Source organism: Eschrichtius robustus, chromosome 14 (genome assembly GCF_028021215.1).
Source record: "Eschrichtius robustus isolate mEscRob2 chromosome 14, mEscRob2.pri, whole genome shotgun sequence".
NCBI classification, from domain to species: domain Eukaryota; kingdom Metazoa; phylum Chordata; class Mammalia; order Artiodactyla; family Eschrichtiidae; genus Eschrichtius; species Eschrichtius robustus.
In genome coordinates, this window is record NC_090837.1 from 30,249,878 (window position 1) to 30,268,492 (window position 18,615).

At 49.8% G+C, this 18,615-nt stretch overlaps 1 protein-coding gene across 1 annotated transcript in view; it reads right to left on the reverse strand.

Annotated features, from left to right (window-relative positions):
* APCDD1 (APC down-regulated 1) overlaps nt 1–9,266 on the reverse strand; it is a 30,815-nt gene extending 21,549 nt beyond the window's left edge. The window contains exon 1 of the mRNA XM_068563473.1: nt 9,092–9,266. Coding sequence (XP_068419574.1) covers nt 9,092–9,149 — 58 coding nt within the window. The 5' untranslated portion in view covers nt 9,150–9,266. The remainder of the gene's footprint in view (nt 1–9,091) is intronic.
* Between the last annotated feature and the right edge of the window lie 9,349 nt (nt 9,267–18,615).

Below are 18,615 nucleotides of genomic sequence, written 5' to 3' on the forward strand. Positions count from 1 at the left end.
AAGGACACACACAGAGGAAGTGACATGGGGACAGTATGGGTCCAGGTTCACACAGGCGATGACAGGTCTGCCGCATGACTGCCCCCTGCAGGCTCACAGGGGCCAGAGGCCCCACCCACCGAACATGCACACCCACTGCCCAGCCCTTATACATGAAACACTGTAAATCCTACAATTGGTGAAACACATGATCAGCACTGTGACCATAAACAAGTCACTTAACTCCCCCAAGCCTTAGTGTGCTCACCTGTACGGAGGGGGTGACAGCACTGCCGTCACTCGGAGCGGGTCTCAGGATTCACTGAGATCATTTCCTTTAGCACGTGGTTCACGGTTCTTATTAGGCGTTAGTTGCTATTATTTTAAATGATGAATAGGCTCTTGGGGGTCCTGAGAAAGGCCTTCCTAACTAACAGAATGGCTGGAATAATGCTAAGAGTCTCCTGGAGCCCAGCTCACTCTGCGCTCTGGAGGGACAGTGTGCTGAGAGCGAGGCCCGGGCTCCTGGCAGCCAACTAACTGGTGACCCGGATGGAGAGCAGGGGTGGTGACAAGCTCTACTCAGTTTAACAAATAACTACACGCTGCCACTCTGTGTAGCTTAGGGGCTGGAAGCATAAAGAAGATTGAAGATAGGTTTTTCTGACCCGGAGGCTCTTAACGTCTCACTTGGACTGCACGTCCAAGGACAAGGGTGGGATGGCGGGGTCTGGGCAGGAGGTGGGTTCAGAGGCAAAGGGAGGGGCCGTGATGCTCAGGACCTGCGCGGTTGTGCAGGAGGCTGGAGCCGACAGTCAGCTTTTTAACCAGGGGGCGGGGAAGACATAAAATCCCAGAACCACCAATTTGCACATCATTAGAAAGCAGGCAGAAGATTAAGTCCCTCAGGGTTTCCAGAGACCAAGCTCCCTCTTGCTACTGCTCCTGTCAGACAGGAGCCAACGTCAGGGACCTGGCAAGGCCGTCGGCCCACGAGGCCAGGTGGAGGACTCGACAGCCAGCCCCTCCCCAGGACACAGTGGCTGAGGGCTCGCTCGCAAGGGTGGGACTGAATTTTTAGGATGGGAAAATAGGCTTGGAATTTATTCCCTTTTTATCTTTTTCCTTTGAAATACCCACCACCTCGATGACCCTTAGGGAGCAAAATTAAAAGGGTCAAGTGACTGCAGGCATTGCTGTCAGGCAGGAGAAGCCGTCTCTTAGGGTCAGGTATGGACAGGGGTCACCAACACTTACTTGGCTCGTTGGGTGTGGGACGTGGATTACCTTCCCCCCCTCCCCGCCCCCAAGTGAGGCCTCCTTCTAGTAAATGGCTGGGAATGAAAAGGCCACTTGAAGCACCTAGTTCAGCCACAGGGGAGGCCATGTGGAACGCTCTCACCTTACATCCCATGACTTCCTTCTCAGCATCAGCCATGGGTGCCGTCCAAGGAGACCAGCCTTAGACTTCTGGTCAACCCAGGGACCCCCGTGTTCCTGCATCGCCAGAACTATGTCAGCTCCAAATCTGACACTGAAACTAGCAACTCACTCATTCAAACAATCAGAAAGGACTCTCTGCAGGGCCAGGCACTGTGTAGGCACAGAAGCTACAAACATTATGCCCCAAAGAATCCTCAGTTGGGGAAGAAATCAGAACCCCAATGGACTTATAAAGGGACTCAGAAAGACGGAGGGAGCAGGCAGCTATGCCTTGAAGACTGAACAGAAGTGGTCCAGGCAGAGTTTATAGCACATGCCCAACATAAGGAGGGGACGGGAGATTCGTGCAGGGGGGATGAAGAGGCCTTAGGGAGGGGAGATTGCAGGGTGGCCCAGGAGGGAACAGTGGCAAAACAGAGGCCGGGCTGTGATCAAGAGCTGTGAGTGCGTCATCCTGAGCGTGGACTCGGCTGAAACAGGGAAGAGGAACCACCCAAAGTCTGTACGCAATGTAACGCAGGATTCCATTTTGAAAAGACTGCTTTTCCCTTTTTTTGGAGGGCTAAGAAGCAGGAAGATCAATTATGAAGCTTCTGCCATGGTTCAGTCCATTCAGGCATCATTTTTGCCTGAATAAATGAGAAAGATAAGAGAAGGGAATTGCTTTCAACAAAGCAGTAAATCTTTTTGGTGGTCCCGGAGAGGCACTGACCATCTTTGGCATGTTGTGGGAAAAAGTATTACCAAAAAGTTATTTGAAAAGAGAGGAAAGGAGGAAGGGAGGGAGGGAAAGACGGAGAGAGGAAAGTAAGAGTCTGTACTAATTTAGCGCTACATCTGGAAAAAAACTTTTGCAAAATACTTATGTGTCCACTTTCATACATCTTCAATTGTATAAATCAACATCCAACTTAAGGGTGGTGACTAGCTGTAATAATAGTTCCTGCCTGAGTGTACTTATTAGCTATAATAATAAATGTGCTTATCATATATAATAACTTTAAAACCTCCACTTGATTGGATTATCTGTGTAATGAGAAGTGTTGACTAAGCACAATATTTGGTTGTTGATAATTCTGCCATTGAACGTTGAGTGCAGTTGACATGATCTTTCAGGCTCTTAAGGCAGATCACAGTGAGGTCATCGTTAGGGACATCAGTGCCTGTGGGATGTTGCTTTGGATACAGAGGTAGTGGGGTGGACAGGTGACAACCCTATTGAGTCCAAGAGAGCGTTTTCCCCCTTGTGTTTCTCATACGAGTGAGGAAGCACACGTGTAGGAGGGCACACACAAATAACATCAAGACTTTGATGAACTGAGGATTCTAGATATTTTGGTCAGTTGCGAAGACTAGTTCATTGGGCTCCAGTCATTAAGATTTTTGCTGTAAATGAATCCAAGGAAAAGAGCATCTCGAAGGGTTAAACAACATCAGTGCAGTAAGAAAGGGACTGAGTTTTCAGGCTTCAAGGTGACTTTGGCTAACTCATCGGATAGGTGCCTTTCGTTCCCCTGTACAAAGTGAAAATTACAGTAATGGGGATAATAACTAATGTTTGTAAAACACTCGAAGACTCACTTCACGCCTATATTATCTCATTCATCAAATTCCAGTTACTACACGGGAACAGAAAGGAGTGGGTGGAGAGCCAGCCTTCAATGTCAAGGGTTCTACGAACAGCCAGGCCCTGATACCAGCGCCAGCGGGAGCCACCACAGCACCGCCCCGACCAGTGGCATTCTGATGAAGCAGGTTATCAAAGTGACTTCACTACAAAATGGTCTCCAACATCCGGGGTCCCATGGCCTGGGCCCAGATCAAATGATTATGACAAGGGGGCAGCTTCTTTCAAGTACGGGTGGGAGAAAAATGTAGACCCTGGAAGGAAACTGTTCTCCTGTTGAAAACAAATTAATTCCCGAAGGCTTTAGAGGACAATTTTATAGATGACCATTTGCAGAGAACTACACGAGCTCCTTGGGCTCTGGAGGGTGTATCGCATGCACGGGTGTGTGTGTATGTAAGGGTTTTCCACTTCCACGGATGAAATCACTCACAATAGAAATCCTAAATGACTCCAGAATGATCTTTACTACTACCACGATTGCCAGTCTACCGTTCAGAGTGAAAACTCCCAGAGATAGCAAATAAAAAACCACATTTCCCCAAACAGAGGGAGCACAGGATTAACCATTTACATGGGCATCTGTACCCTAAGTTCAAGGCCCGTGAGGCCAGGTGACTGTTGGCATCACCCAAGTCACCAGACTCTGCACACAGAAAGCAGCCCTGAGCACAGGCTTCAAAGGGAACAAATGCAGTATTTCTCTGTCGCCTGCAGCAACGCTTATTCCTGAGCCCGTGTTGTTCTCCGTGTTGTTCTCCAAGAGGGAGCCAGGCCACCCACCGACAGGGACCAGGCAGAGGGCAAAGGGCATGGGGCGGGGGATGGAGCAGAGACCCTGAGTCGTCCCTTCAGCAGGTGGCTAAGGGCCTACTGCATGCGAGGTTGTCTCCAAGGCCTGCCCTGTCGCTGACACGTGAAGGGAAAAGTGAGGGAGGAACGCGGCGTGTGGCCAAGTCCCCGGGAGAATCCTCTTGATATACTCAGCAGCTTTTCACCTGTCTATCTAGATCGAGAACCCAAAGCACCAAACCACTTTACACACAATAAAATGTGAAATGAGTTGGGAAGGAGACACTTTTCAGGCACACTTGGGACTGAACTCACCTTTGATCTGGTTAGTCACTGCATAGGTACTTCAATGCTTAAAAAAATAAAATCAAAACGGCCAAATAAATATAATGTCAAGACATTCACAATGGTGGTCTCTGAGAGGGTCTCTGAAAGGCCCTTTTCTGTCCCTGATACAACGTGACCTGCGTAACTCCCACACCAGAGTGAGGAAGCATCTCACAGTGGAACTGGTGCGATGCAGAAAAACACACAGCAGAGAAAACTGGAGCGATGAGGGAAAATGCAGGTGATTACTTTGCCGTGAAATCGCCCAGCCCCAGTAAAAGAGCCATCATCACTGTAATGTGGGCTGTGAAGTCGAGGCGGCTACATGACCGCCTGCACAGCTTCCATGTTTTGGGAACAAAAGCTGCCGTTCACTCCCAGGTGGGCACCTACACTCACCAAGCGCTTGTTTTTATTTCCATGTTGTTGGAGGTCAAAGCTGAGAGAGCTGCTTTTGCCAATCTTTAAACCTTATCTGAAAGCATTTTCCCTTTATGAGAAACATAGTAAAGTCAAGATTTCAAATTCCTGGTTTCATTTAACTTTTGATGAAAATGTAATTTTCTAAGTCGATTTCTTCTAAGGCCATGGTCCCCGGGCCAGACACTGGGGTCCAACCACAGACAGCGTGGCTTTCCTGCTGGGCCTGGAGCTGACGGCTGCCACCACAGCCGTGCTCTTCATACAGTCGTGTGTGTGTGTGTGTGTGTGTGTATGTGTATGTGTGTGTGCATGGTGTGTGTGTCTGTGTGGGGTGTCTGGTGTGTGCATGATGTGTGTGGGGTGTGTGTGGGTGTGTGTGGGGGGTGTGTGTGTGTGTGGAGTGCTGGGATTCCCAGCAGGGAAAAACACCACAGTCAAGGGCAGTGTGCCAGTCTCCCACCTCTGGGCTCTCCAGTAAGCTCTTCTCATCCTGCCAGGTATTCTCAGGACTCTTCAGGAAGGGCGGCTGCCCCCCCTCACAGCCCTGTCCCCAGCCGGCAGTGACACAGGCACGCAGGAGGCCCTCTTAATGTACCTGTTGACCGAATGGTTGGCTGAAGGAATGAAGCTACAAAACCCTTCGAGAACAGAAGAGCCTCAGTAACTACAGGGTGACACCACATCCTTACTCTAGCCTAGATCCCTATCACACGACATTCCAAAATAACTTTATTCCCAATATGAACCCAAATTGAAAAGAACTAAATGGCCTGTGCACATAACATCTGGACACAGCAAGAGCTCATGCTCAGATGGTGGCAGGTTTTTCCTGAGCTTTTCCTTGGGATCACTTCAATGCCGCGCACAGGCCACATGCTGCCATGTAAGCTTTCCACAGGTGTACAAGATCACTAACGAGTCCTTTCATATTTCCAGTCCTAAATGTTTTATGCTTCCCTTTAACTGATTCTATCAAATTGTCATCAGTCTGTCCCTAAACGGTAGGTATTTACACAGTCCTATCATCCGCTGGTGTTGTGTTCTTTACTCATTTAGGGAGAAAAAGAAGGACCACGGCTATGACGGGACGGCTCAGCCACGTGCTTGAAGATAGTCAGTTTCTCTCAAAAGAGAATATTTACCATCTGTCTAAGACCCTTGCTCCCTGCTATGAGCAGATGAGTAATATTTCTTTTCAATATTACATTTTATGACTAAGGGGGAAAAGGTGCAGGAAAGGCAATGTTTTCTTGGTCACAAAAACTGTCTCCAGTAAAACGATATTTCAAAGATTCTATTTTACCCTATTGTAATGTTTCCTCACATTTTGTTGGTTAGGCTGTCATTCGGTAATCCACACAGTTTTGGGTTTTTTTTTTTTCAGTTTTAATAGAATACACTCAAGTGAAAGGTAATAGCTCAAAAGTGTCTTCCCATTTCAGAAAAGTCGATGAATTCTACAAAAGTAAATGGCGATGGAAGGAGAACATCTCTCCAACAACGGCTCCAAAACTTAAAGTCAAGTGTTTCCATTAATAAGGAGAATGAGCACTTTGGGGCACATTAAAGCACCGCTTTTTCTGAAATATCTCATGTTAATCTGGTTTCTGGAACTGAATGATTTTCGTGGCTTTTCATCTAAGCAAATAAAACAGTGACAAGGGACATACCCCAGCTGCATACCTTCATGACATTCAATAGGTTTTACTTGGATTAAGAAACGCAATTGTTCTCAGATGTTGGAGGACAGGAAAGTAAGACCAACATGTATACTTTTATGCCGTCACATTTTGAACTTGGGTCTCCCAATACATTTACAGTTTTAAAACACAGCAAAAAATAAACAGTGGACTCCAGTCTTTCCAGACCCTAATTTACTCACCAATAGGACCTAGGGGTGATTTATAACTTGCCTGAGTTGAAATAAAAGTAACCAAAAAAATTGAACAAAGATCGGATGCCAAACACAATAAAGAGTTTCTACAGCATCTTCACCCAGAATCTTCCTGAAGGCCTTGTGCACTTGTTAATCTTATTAATGAGACTTGTTGGTGTAACAGATAATCTATAAATGATGTCTGGAATTAAATTTCATAAAGTTGGTCCCAAGTACATTCATAACCATAGAAAATATGTTTTTACCTACCTAACTGCTGTCATAAATACACAAGTAGCAAAATAAAAATGCCTCTGTATCAGGAAAAAAATCAGTAAGCCATTCTAAAAGAGTACAGGTAATTTCCTTCAGACTGATGACTTCTATTAAGATACATAAGCAAGCTCCATCTGTTACTACAGAATTTTTAAATACTTGCAAAACCCCTAACTACCGAGTAGGACACACTCTCAAGCCATTCCCTTGGGTTAGGTTGATTAATACCCATTTCCCATTAAAACTACTTCAATCAAGTAAAAATCAGGCAGAAAAGGGGGAAACGGAGAATACCCAATTTTTTCTTGGTGCTTTACATTATCCTAAGGAATCGTGACAAGCCTCTCTTAAGTCACAGAGATTTATACCCAGAAGGACCACTCCCTCGGTTTCTCCTCTGTGCTGGAGTCCCAGGCGCCCTGCACGAGCGCAGTTGCTCTGTGGGCAACATCAGTGTGAATAACTCTGCCACTGCAGGTTCACTTTGAAATGGGATGACTTTTTGTAGGGTTATCCCCGTCATCCCATTAAACTTGGCAAACCTCCTTTTTTATTTTACATACTCTTCGTCATATGCACATGTGCACACACACGTGCACACATGCACAGGGTCTGGCCCCACTGGCTTATTCCCCCCTTCCTTACTCCCTCCCTGCACACTGTGGATCTGGGTGAACCCCTGACAGCAAGGAGCTCAGGCTGACTCCAGCTGGAATTTGGAGATCTGGGGCTATACCTGAACCTCACTGAGGATATACTTGGGCTCCCCTTACCAGCCGTTACCACACTGTGGTGCAGGAAGTGTGGTTACAACTTCCAGCTCTCAAAACAAGGAGGAAAAGTTCAGGATGGGTTGGCCCAGGCTGCGTTTCTGAGCATGGCTTTTGTAGTCCAAAAGGCAAATGGCTTTATGAAAAAAAAATTCTGTTCACGCCAAATTGTCAAGTACTTTTTCATTTTAAAGGCATTTGCCCATATGACCATTTTCCTGCACAGATACGACAAGAGTTTTTTAGGTGACACTCTCCCCTGTGTCCTCTCTCTCTCTCTGCCTCTTGTTTCTGGTGTGGGTGGCAGCTGCTGTTTGATCTGCCCATTGGCTCTGATGTGTTTCATGTTTCAGCCAAAGATGAAAACGGCTCTGTAATTCTAAGCAGATGGGCCTAGGAGTACAACCCTGTAATTACACCTTCTCTTTCTGGCCCTCGAACTGCCAGCCTTCCATCCTGACTGTGAAAGTCTGGGATCACTGGGGCTCCGGGCACACCTTGGCAATCAGGCAGGTCTGGCCCAGCCCAACTTGTTCGCAGGGCCTGTGGACCTGCGCTGCCCATAGTGCCGGCCCCAGCAGGGTGACAAAGAATACAGCAGCGCAGGGCTCCCGGGTTGCTGTCTCTTCCCCTTCCTAGATGGTCTGGGAGTAACCCCTGACCTTCAGCGCCGGCCAAATGCCTTCTGAAGCTGGATTGGAAACCTAGAGGCCATGAGGGTGCTGACCTGATGACCCAGTGTGCAGAGGTTTGGGGTGCCCGTGGTGGGTGTGGAGGCAGGAGAGCCCTGCTCCTGGTGGACACTCTGCTGGACAGTCAGGTGTCCACCGTTAGGAAAAGCTGGCCCAGGACATCTGGATCAGCACGTGTTCTGCAGCCACCTGTCCCCACGATCGCCACGGATCTCGCACAAAATCTGCCTTCCCACCCCCGGTGCAGTGCTATCGTCTTTTCCTCAGTGCAATTCCTGGAACTCTTTTAAAGCCTGCTGTTCTCTGGCTGAGGGTTTACTAGAGCTGCTGACGACATGTGACACATGAAACAGAAACAAAACGACCCAGAAGAGCGGGAGGAAACAAGCTCAGGTCCCCGAGAACTTAGGGGACTGGTTTTAATTACTGCACCTTGGCTGCGAGGAGGCCCCTGCTCCCTGAACGTCCGTCCAGAGAACCTACCGGTCCACCTGGGAGAGACCCCTCCCCAGCCCCTCAGCACACTCGTCCTCCGAGGGGCGAACACAAACACCCCGAGCTGCTTTTTCCCTGAAATGGTCACAGTTCTCTGCACAGTGCCCCCAAAGCTAGGACCCCAGCAAGAGCCTTGCCTGCGCTCTGACACTCTGTAAAGGGTCGCATAGCCTGCGGTTCCATGACCGCCTGTAGTCTGAAACCCTGCAGAGTGGACACAAGTGTCCCGGGACTTGGACATAAAGTCTGTGTGCGCGCCCTTCCAGAGAGAGCGCGGCCGGCGCCCGGGAAGGCGAGCCTCTTCCAGGGCGCCCAGGAGGGGGCTGCGCCCGGCCGCGCGGTCCCCTCGGTTCCGGGGTGTCCACTTGGGTCCCGGCCCCCCCGGACTCACCGTGAAGCAGGAGGGCCGGGAACAGGGATGTGAGCAGGAGGCGGCGCACACAGGACATCTCCAGGCCTCCTCCGGGGCCGCCCGCGCGCGCCGCACCGCCCGCCGTCCGGGGACCCAGCTTCCCGGGACCCGCCTGCAGCCCGGGCGGCGCGGCCCGGCCGCGCGGGGACAAGGCCAGGCCCGCGCTTCAGGCGGCCGCGGCGCGCCCCATGCCCGGCCCGGCCCCTCCGCTCCCGGCCTCCCGTCCCGCGCCCGGCCCTGCGCGCCCGGCCGCCCCGTGCTCGCTCGGCCGCCGCCGCCGCTCCGCGCTGCACTGGCCGCCGCCGCCGCCGCAGCCGCCGCAGCTCCTCTTCATATTTCCAGGGCGCCGCCGCGGGAAAGGGGCGGGCGGGGGCGGGGCCTGGACGGGGCGGAGCGATGTGGGGCGGGCCGGGCCGTGGCCTGGACTGGGGCGGGACAGGGCCTGGATGGTGGGCGGGGCTATGTGGGGGGGGGCGCGGCCTGGATCGGGCGGGGCGAGGCCTGGATGGGGGCGGGGAGGGCGGGGCGATATGGGCGTGGGCGGGGCCTGGGCCGGGTAGGGGATCCTCCCGGGACCCGGCGCAGGACTCGAAGGGCGCTGGGCACCGCCGCCCCTGCTCCGCCGCCCTCTCCACTTCTTCGCCCCCTGGCCCTCCCCTCCCCCTCCGGTGCCTCCGCTCGCTTCTCCTTCCACTCCCCTCGCTGCCCTGCCCCGCCCTCCCCAAGCCTCATCCCCTCTTAGCCTCCGGCTCCCCGGCCTCCTTCCTCCCCTCCTCCTCGGCCGCTCACTCTAGGACAGCTCCTCCTGCGAGGGGCTCACAGACCTAGGCCCGGGCTCCCCTCCCGCCAAAGGAGGAAAAAGTGCCCCTCACCCTCCCTGCGCCCACCCGGGGCAGCTCTGGACCCCTGTCTTCCCTCCACTCACAGGGGAGGATTCCCCACTTGTGAAAGGCGTTCCAAAAGGGTTGGGGACGCTGCAAGGCCCAGGTCTCTAGCGGGTCGGAGAGAGGTCCGCGTGCCAAGCTTGGGGCGTGGCGTGTGTGTGGCCCGCGCGCACGTGAGAACGAGGGAAAGGAGAGGAGAAAAGAGATGGCAGAAAAGAGAAGAGGTTTCCACCGCACGGGTGGGGATGCGGAGCGCCGCGTCCTGACGCCAGGGTCCCGAGCGCAGGAGGAGCCCGGCCGCAGGGCCCAGCTGACCCGGGAAGGGACGCAGGGCCCCCTCCACCCTCCCCTTCCAGGAGGCAGGACTCGTTGGGACACGGAAGAAATCTCAGAGGTCCCCTTCCCTGATCCCTCCTCCCTCCCAGCCCAAAGCTTGGTTCTGTTTAAGGTTTGTGGGTCTTGGGGAGTTCAGTTTTACATGGACTTTGAAGACCCAAAGGCAGGGACAGTCTCCTTCAGTCCATTCCAGGCGCTGGTTTCAGTCAAGGCGCCTCCCCTGCTGACGGACGTGCCCGGCGCGCTCTGATGCTGGAGGGCTCTCCTCCAGGAGGGTTTGTCAGTAGGGGAGGCTGAATGTCACCTCCTCACGCTGGCTGAGGAGCAGCCAGGGACCACATGGAATCAGGAGAACATTTCTGTACTCTGCTGGTGTTTTTCATAAATAAAATACTTGAAAAAGAATGCCTAATTTCCAAGAGAGTTTTCTGCCCCTTTGAACAATGTAGTAATTCAACTCTTTGTGCTGTAGACTTTCAAAACTAGCTGGACATTAGCATCTGTGTAAAACAGTAAAATGGATGAGGATACATGTGACAGTTTCCCTTTTTTTTTTTTTCCTGAGAAAGCCACAGGTCTTTTGATGTGATGGTGCTGATACTGTTCGATGTGCTTTAGTTTTTATCACCGTCAGTATCATCTTTCCATCTTTAATATGAGGGATTGCAACATGCACCACCTGCCTACCTCACAAGGATGTTGTGAGGATTACGTGCTGATGTTTGCAAATCTGGAAGATGAAAGACGCCGTGTGTGAAAGAAGGGACGGTTGGTGTCATAAAACCTGGGAGCAGGAGAGTATCTGAGTTGGGCTTGCTGTGCAGCATCTCTCTGGACCAACTCTTCCCAATCACATGCTTGCCTCTGTTACTAGGTTTGGGTATCAGATTATGACCTGTGGGATTTGAATGTTGCCCAAGGTTCAGTTGGGTTTAAAGCAGGAACTTGATTTCCTCGTGAATGCTGGGCAGTTGGGAATGATGTAAACAGCATATTTGGCTGCTTAAACAGAACTTAGCCTTGTCACCAAGAGCATATAGTGGGTGATGTCTACTTTTCTATGCGTTTCGTCATTGGATGACTTTTAGTCTATCAGGGAATAATTGAAACAAGCAAATGACGAGAGAGTGTTAGGGGTGGTGTGTTTATGTGCAAGCAACTGGGCCGATCGTCACTGAAATGTGAAGGTCGTTCATCACATGTTAGCAGAACAATTAGGTAATACACTTACATAAACGATTATTTGATCTTGTTATTTAAAAGAAGAAGAAGAAAACCAACAGGCCTGCCACAATTTGCTGTCAGCTTGACAATTAAGTTGATTCCGTTTTTGTTTTTCCAACTGGTTTTACTGGTGTGGTAGAAACAGAGCCAGAATGATGTCACCAGTTTGAAATTTGTTTTGCCAGTTTATTTTCCACACGTGGTGTCATAGCTTTAAATGCTCGACCCTCAACATCCAGCCAGAGTTGCTGCTCCCAGAAATACCCTCACTGCCTTGTGCCTGTCTGGAAGGGGAGACTTGTCCTCAATATAGGTTTCACTTTCTGCATTACTTTTTATGTTTGCTGTTAGTGTACTCACTTCTGGAAGAGAATAGTGAAAAACAAAAAAAAACTGTTTAAGTTTGTCTTAGAGTGATTACATGTGGATACATGCTTAGAGTAGCAGAATTGGGAGGAGGGCATTCCCAGGCAGGAAGTATGGTGGTTATGAGCTGCAGCTCAGAATCTGGCCCCCTGAAACCAGCACAAGGAACTTCCCTGGGCCACTTGTAAGGACCAAGCCTTGAGCAGGTCCTGGTGATGATGGGAGAGTCCCAGGCAGGGACAGCTGGACAAGATACCCTTAGCAGCATCAGCAAGCATGCTAGACTATTTGGAGCTACTTGTAAACAACTTCTGTCATGTTGATCGGGAAGGAGAAACACAAAGGGGCTGATTCCCAGCCACAAAGCAAATCAGAGGCACACTTGGAACCCCATGATTGTTCAGTCACCAGCTCACAAGGCTGCTCACATGGTTACCAAGTTGTCTTTTCCCATGAACACTGCAGATCCTAAGAGCCTCTATAATTGGCTCAGTCTTTAAGAACCAGTCCTTTGCTCTCCCCCAGTAACTCTGGATCATGAGGAAATTTTCTGGGATGTACTGTGCTGGGCACAGAGCTTGGGTGGTCACCTTGGCTTGATTTTCTTGGAAGGGTGTCTTGATTTTTAGAGAGCACAGAGCAGTAGACAGCTCGATTTCACCATTATCTTGAGAGACACAAGGACCAAAGTCCTTTAAAACCTGTGCTGCAATCTGGTTTCCTAATGCAGCCTGTGAAATTGATCTAAAGGCGTGCAATCCTGCAAGCCATTTGGAATTTCAGAGATCCCAGGCCTTTTGGTTCGTGAACAAAATGATAGTTTTAAGAAGGGTCAGAGGAATTAAAACATCAATTCCAAAATGTGTCCAACTGTGAATATGGTTGAAAGCATTATCCTGCCTCTGTGTCCTCAGAGGATGGGCAATGGCACCAGGAGTAGACTTTTCTCAAAACTTGGTAGATGTCAGCTCCAAGCCCGTGACACCATGGTGATTCCTTGGGATGGTAAGTGTCTGCAGGACAGGAATGGTGCTGGGTCACCTCTCTACTGCTTTCAGCACCTGACCCAGTGCTTCCAGTATTTTGCTCACAGCAGGGCTTAAGTAAATGATAAAGACATTAAATTTGAAAAATCCTATACAGCTTCCTCAGAGGCAGAGCTAATAAAATTATCCTGAGGAGTCCTTAGAAAGGGATGTCCTTCTGGGTTATATTTTTAAAATACGTTAATTAGAACAAACTCTATTTTGAAAATAACATGCAGTTTAGATGCATCTGGGAGTGGCACGGTCTTCTGAGCTTAAGAAATTAAAGGTTACATTCCATTTTATACTCATGGTGGTTATCAGAGAAAACCAGTCAAATGTTTGTGAGCTTAGTGTCTGTTCATTGCTCCATCCATCCATCCATCCATCCATCCATCAACACGTACTAACCAACTGCCAAGTGGATACTTATGTACAATGTCTGAAAATAGGGACAGATGTGGATGAGGGTGATTCAGTCTAACCATCCCTTCATCCTGTGTCACAAGATTGTTTGGGGAGCTGGTGACAAGACTGAGAGCCCTTCCCACTGAAAGAAAATACGAGCTCACCCAGGGGCAGGAGACAATAAATGACTTCAGTCGCGTTTTTGTCTGTACTTTTATGTCCTCTTATAATATTCTTTCCTGTAGGGCTGCTTGCCTTGTATGTCCAACTGCTTTATCTGCTTCACTAGATCATTTGGCTCTTTGAGGGCAGGAAGAAAATTGGGTATTATGTTACATCTCCTCCCCCGACCCCTTCACAAGTCTTTCCATAAAGGGCATTTGTTGGGCTGGTCCATGAGGCAGGATAAGATCAGAGCATCAAGAAAGAGTCTCTATGAGGCTGACACCACCCTCCGCCACTGCAGCACACAACGACAGAGACAGGAGGACACGGAAGGGCTGGCATTCAACCCCGGCATGCCTGAGGTTGTCAGTGCGCTCGTAGCAATGCTCAGACACGCTCGACAAATGAGAGACAGGATGGTGCTCTGGTCAAATCCCTACAGGAACTTGGGCGAGCTACTTAACACGGCTGTGAGATGGGAGTAATAGGAGCATGAACCCGCACACAGTCCAGCGCTGTGTAAGCGTGCCCCAAAAATAACCCTCCGACACCGAGCACTGTGGGCTGGACCACCCGGCACAACTGCCCCCCAAAATCTGTTTTTGGTGGGGGAGGGTGTGAAAAAGACTCAGCTACTACAATGGCTTGTGGCCCTCCAAAGGGTGAAATGTGTATCACAGGTGAACTGTATATCCACATTACCTACAACTTAATGGGGGAGGCGGGGGCAATTAGGAATAAATGTCTAAGAAAGCCCCTGGGGGGCAACAATGAGAAAAAGTTTGAGAAACACTGTGTGAAAACAATAAATTATAAGATGACTCCTATTATAATTAATCATATATCAAACATGTACAATAACTTCATTTCTTTAATTCACTGGGTATGTTTTGATTATATGAACCAAATATATTTCATTTCAACTGGCCATCTGGAGTGGTCTTTTCCCATCTGGTTACATCATCATAACATCACATTCAATGTTGTTTATCTTTGATTTAAATACTTCAGCTATTACTAATCTCTTTTTACAGAGGGGAAAACTAAGGCCAAAGAAATTCAGTCGTTTGCCTAAAAGTCACACAACTTTATAGGGGTAGAGTCAGTAGGTTTTCTAATTCCCAGGAAGGTGCTGTTTTCAGCTCTAAGCCTGTGCCATAAATAAATAAATACATACATACATACATACATACATTTTACCTCTCAGAAGTAGAAGAATTATTTCTATGAGTTCTGAGACATTCAAACTCAAAGGTAAGGCTAGACAGGCTATCTGGACATTTATTGCAGTTGGTATCTGGGTGCTTGGGTCTGCAGTTTACTGTTTTATGTGTAAAATATCCAAACGTCGTAGTTTTTAGAACAGATTGTTGCAATGTGTAAAACAGGCGGGTTGACCAGATGGTCACTGAAATGCTGCCCGCCACTATGAGTCTCCAAATGTAGAAGGCGCATATCTGTGTTGTCGTGGCTTTGGTTGTGTGTGTCAGAGTGACGAGCTGCGTAGGCCTGGCCACACGCAATCACATTCCATCTACCTGAAACCCAGCTCTCCAAGGCAGGGCTGAGCTGAAACAAAACAGTCCTGTGGCCCCCAAGTTCAGCATCGCCAAGTCCACGGTGATGCTTAATCTCCACATTTGTGTAACACGTTGTAATTCTCAAAAGACTTTCAAAGGCACAGTCTCCTTTTGATCTTCATGCAGTTTTGTGAAGGCCAGAGGACAGCCAGGGCTGTTCTGACTTAGACACGTGAACTGGAAATTGGAGAGGTTTACCATGTCTGTGCTGATATCTCCCACTGACACTCAACACTCAGCAATGTTACCTCTCTGCACATGGACACTGTGTATTTTATTCATGTTGGAGCACATCAGGCCCTAACTTCAAGTCTGTTTTCTTTTCTTGTACAGATTTTAGTGTCTTTGCTGCCTCTATCCTTACAAAGACAGCAGGGGGGAAACTTTTATAAACAGACACAAGCGTTCACAAAGCCCCAGAGTTCAGTCGAAAATAAATTAACCATATCCACCTAGGAAAACTACCTGTGTATATAGTTTGTTTTCTCAGATTTTGTCTCTAGATTTTTCATCTGCTTCAGCCCAGTTAGTAGCTCTTCACTGACTCCCAATTGATGGGATGAAACAAAACGTTCTACTGTAAAGGACTCCTAGAGTTCCGTGAAGATCCTCCAATACTCCGGCAAGTCAGGGTGGAAAACAGACAGACTCAAGTGTACCAACTAGGCTCACAGAACAAGAAGCCAACGTGATGATAAACTCACCCAGAACAAAGGGGCAGGCATGTTTAGGACGATTCTCCGGGTGTAAGAGCCTGACGCCAACAGGTTGGCTGACCCTTCATCAGTGGGGGTGGACTTAGGGCTGCGGGGCAGAATTGCGGCACCTCGAGGACAGCTGCAAGGTCACCGTGACACGAGCATCTGCAGGTGCTCCCGAGATGAAGCAGGGGGTCGGGCGTGTGGTGGGGCTGTCAGCATCTAGGCCAGACCTCGCTTCTCTCATCTTGGAACGCAAGCAGGGCGGACAACTCCAAAGCTGTCAGAAGTGAAACGACTGACCATAAAGCGGGTGGGAGAAATGCCAGGCGGGTCCTCTTACCCCCGGGGGGGTGGCGTCTACCCCTGATGGGTTCAGAGCTATGAGGAGACCGAGGCCCCTTGAAGTCAGACTTTCCCAAGTTCCCAAGAGCTGGGGACAAGATCCCAGGTCCCCCACCTCATTTCAGAGTATCCTCACTTCCACTCTGTGCTTCAGAACCGTGCTTCCTCTCTCGGAGTGATTCAAAACTCGGAAAGCAGGACTTACAAGGCATTATGTTTGTTAAATTAATTGTAGTTTGGCTTTCCTCTTAAATTTATATTCTGCATCACTACTTTCCTTCATTGCATCACTTCTGCCCTTGCTGCTTCTGGAGATACGTTAGGTTCTCCTGCCCTTGTATCCAAATATTTTCTACTTGACAGCAGGCTCCTGGTTTACAATCACTTTATTAGTTTTCCCCTCCTTTGGCACGAGGGAATGACATCTTAATTCAGCCTCTTTCAGTTCAGAATCAAGGACGTCCACAGCTAGGGCATGCCCATGAGCTATGGAAAATGTATAACCCAAGACGACAGTGGTTGGTTGCTTGTTTAATGCCTATCCTGCTTTTGATTTGGCTTCAGCAACCTTTTATTTGGGGTGGAAATTTGACCAGCCCAAACACCCCACTTCCCAGTGTCCTGGCAGAGAGGAGGGCGGGGAGACTTCAGTCGACATCAGGCTAAGGTCTGGGACCCCCCTCTGTCCCTGTCCTTCTCGTTCCTCTGAGTGCTGAGCTCCAGCTGCACTGAATTAACTCACCCACGTCTTATAACTGGTGAGCGGCGAGCTGTTAAGCATCCCCACCTGCCCCGCAAGGAAAATGAGTACCACGGGTGTTAACTGGCCAGGCTGGGAGGCGGCAGAGAGGCTGACCCAGGATCCAGATCCAGGCGTTCCTGATTCCAGATCCTATGCTCCCGACTATGCCCTGTGCTGGGCTCAACTAGTGATGCAGAGAATAAGCGGGGAGAGGGGAGAGCCTCGTCACGGGGGTGTGAGAGGGGCGGGGCCTCGGAGGACAGGAGCCTTTGACAGGTGTGCTCTTCCAGGAGATGCGGTACATACACACCTGCTAGCAGGGCAGCAAGGACCAGCAGCGCCCACAGGAGATGAGGTGTGTGGAAACAGGTGGCCACTACCGGACACCCGGGAGAACAGTGGTCACACTGTGGGTTGGCCTCCAGCGCCCCGAGATTCTCCCACGTGTTGTGAACGCACAGTGCAAGGGAGGGGAGTCACAGATGAGACACGCGTGGTCCCAAAGGCACGGGGCCTTGGCTCTTTCTGCTGCCCTCCTCACACACAGACAGCCACACACATGCCCCACACATGCACACACACACTCCAAGTATATGCAGCTTTGAGAATATTTCTGAAAATTAAAATCTCTGCAGTTACAAGTATAATCAAACGTGTATAGGAGTGATGGCTGGCAGATACCCTCCTGGTTTCCTAAAATTTCCCAGGAGGGTCCACTCAGCTCTATCCAGGACCTTTCTGAACGAGCGTGGTGAGAGGAGAAAGATCCACAGGGATCACTGCTAATGATTTTCACTTTCTCAACAATGACAGAGGCAGCGTGGCCTTGTGTTTGGAGCAAAAGCCTCAGGTTCTGTCGGAGCAGATTTAACTTCTGACTCCACCACCTACTGTCTGTGAGTCCTTGGGCAGCCCCAGCCTCAGGCTTCTCATCTGTGAATTGGTCATAATAGTGAAATTGTTACCTCCTGGGGCTGGAGGGTGGATTAGGGGTGTGAATTAGGTGAAGCACGAGCCCTGGGAGGACCCTAATGGATGTTAAGGGCTAGGAAGCTGGAGGGGGCCTGAGGGGTTGCAGCTTGGGTTTCCTCCTTTACATCCCCCGAGTTCTGGGCCTCCTGCTATGACTATTGCTGGGAACAGAACCCACAGGCCAAGGGACAGCCTTCGTGTCCACTTTAAGTCATTTATTCATTAATATGCATTTATTTAGAACCCACGTTGTTTCAGGCACTGTCTACACAAGTGCACCACTATTTTCACCAGAAAAACACAGACGAGCGCCAGATTAGGTGAGGGATCCTCATGAAGATTCATTTCCCGCCTCCCTCTCCCCGGGGCTGCCCTGCTCAGCTCCCATCTGACTGGGCTTCCTTCTTTCACCCCCTCCTCGAAGACCCTCCTGTCCTCTGTCCTTCGTCCTTACCAAACAAGACTTGATCTCACAAAAGCATTCATACTAGACCATAAATAACAAGGCTAAAGAGCTAGCATTTAAGGTGCAGTTGACACCCAGCGCTGGATGGAAACGAGAAAGGCAGAATTTCCGGGCTGGGTTGGAAGCAACCACCCAGAGCCCAGGGCACCTCGTGAGCCTCTGTGCTTGTGTGGGCGGGGCCGCTCGCTCCCCACGGGGGTGCGGGCGACGGGGTGGCGGGACTTGGCTTTGCTGTGTTTATTTTGAAATCTGGGGAAGCCAGATTTCTCTTTCATTTATGTTATGGCTCCGG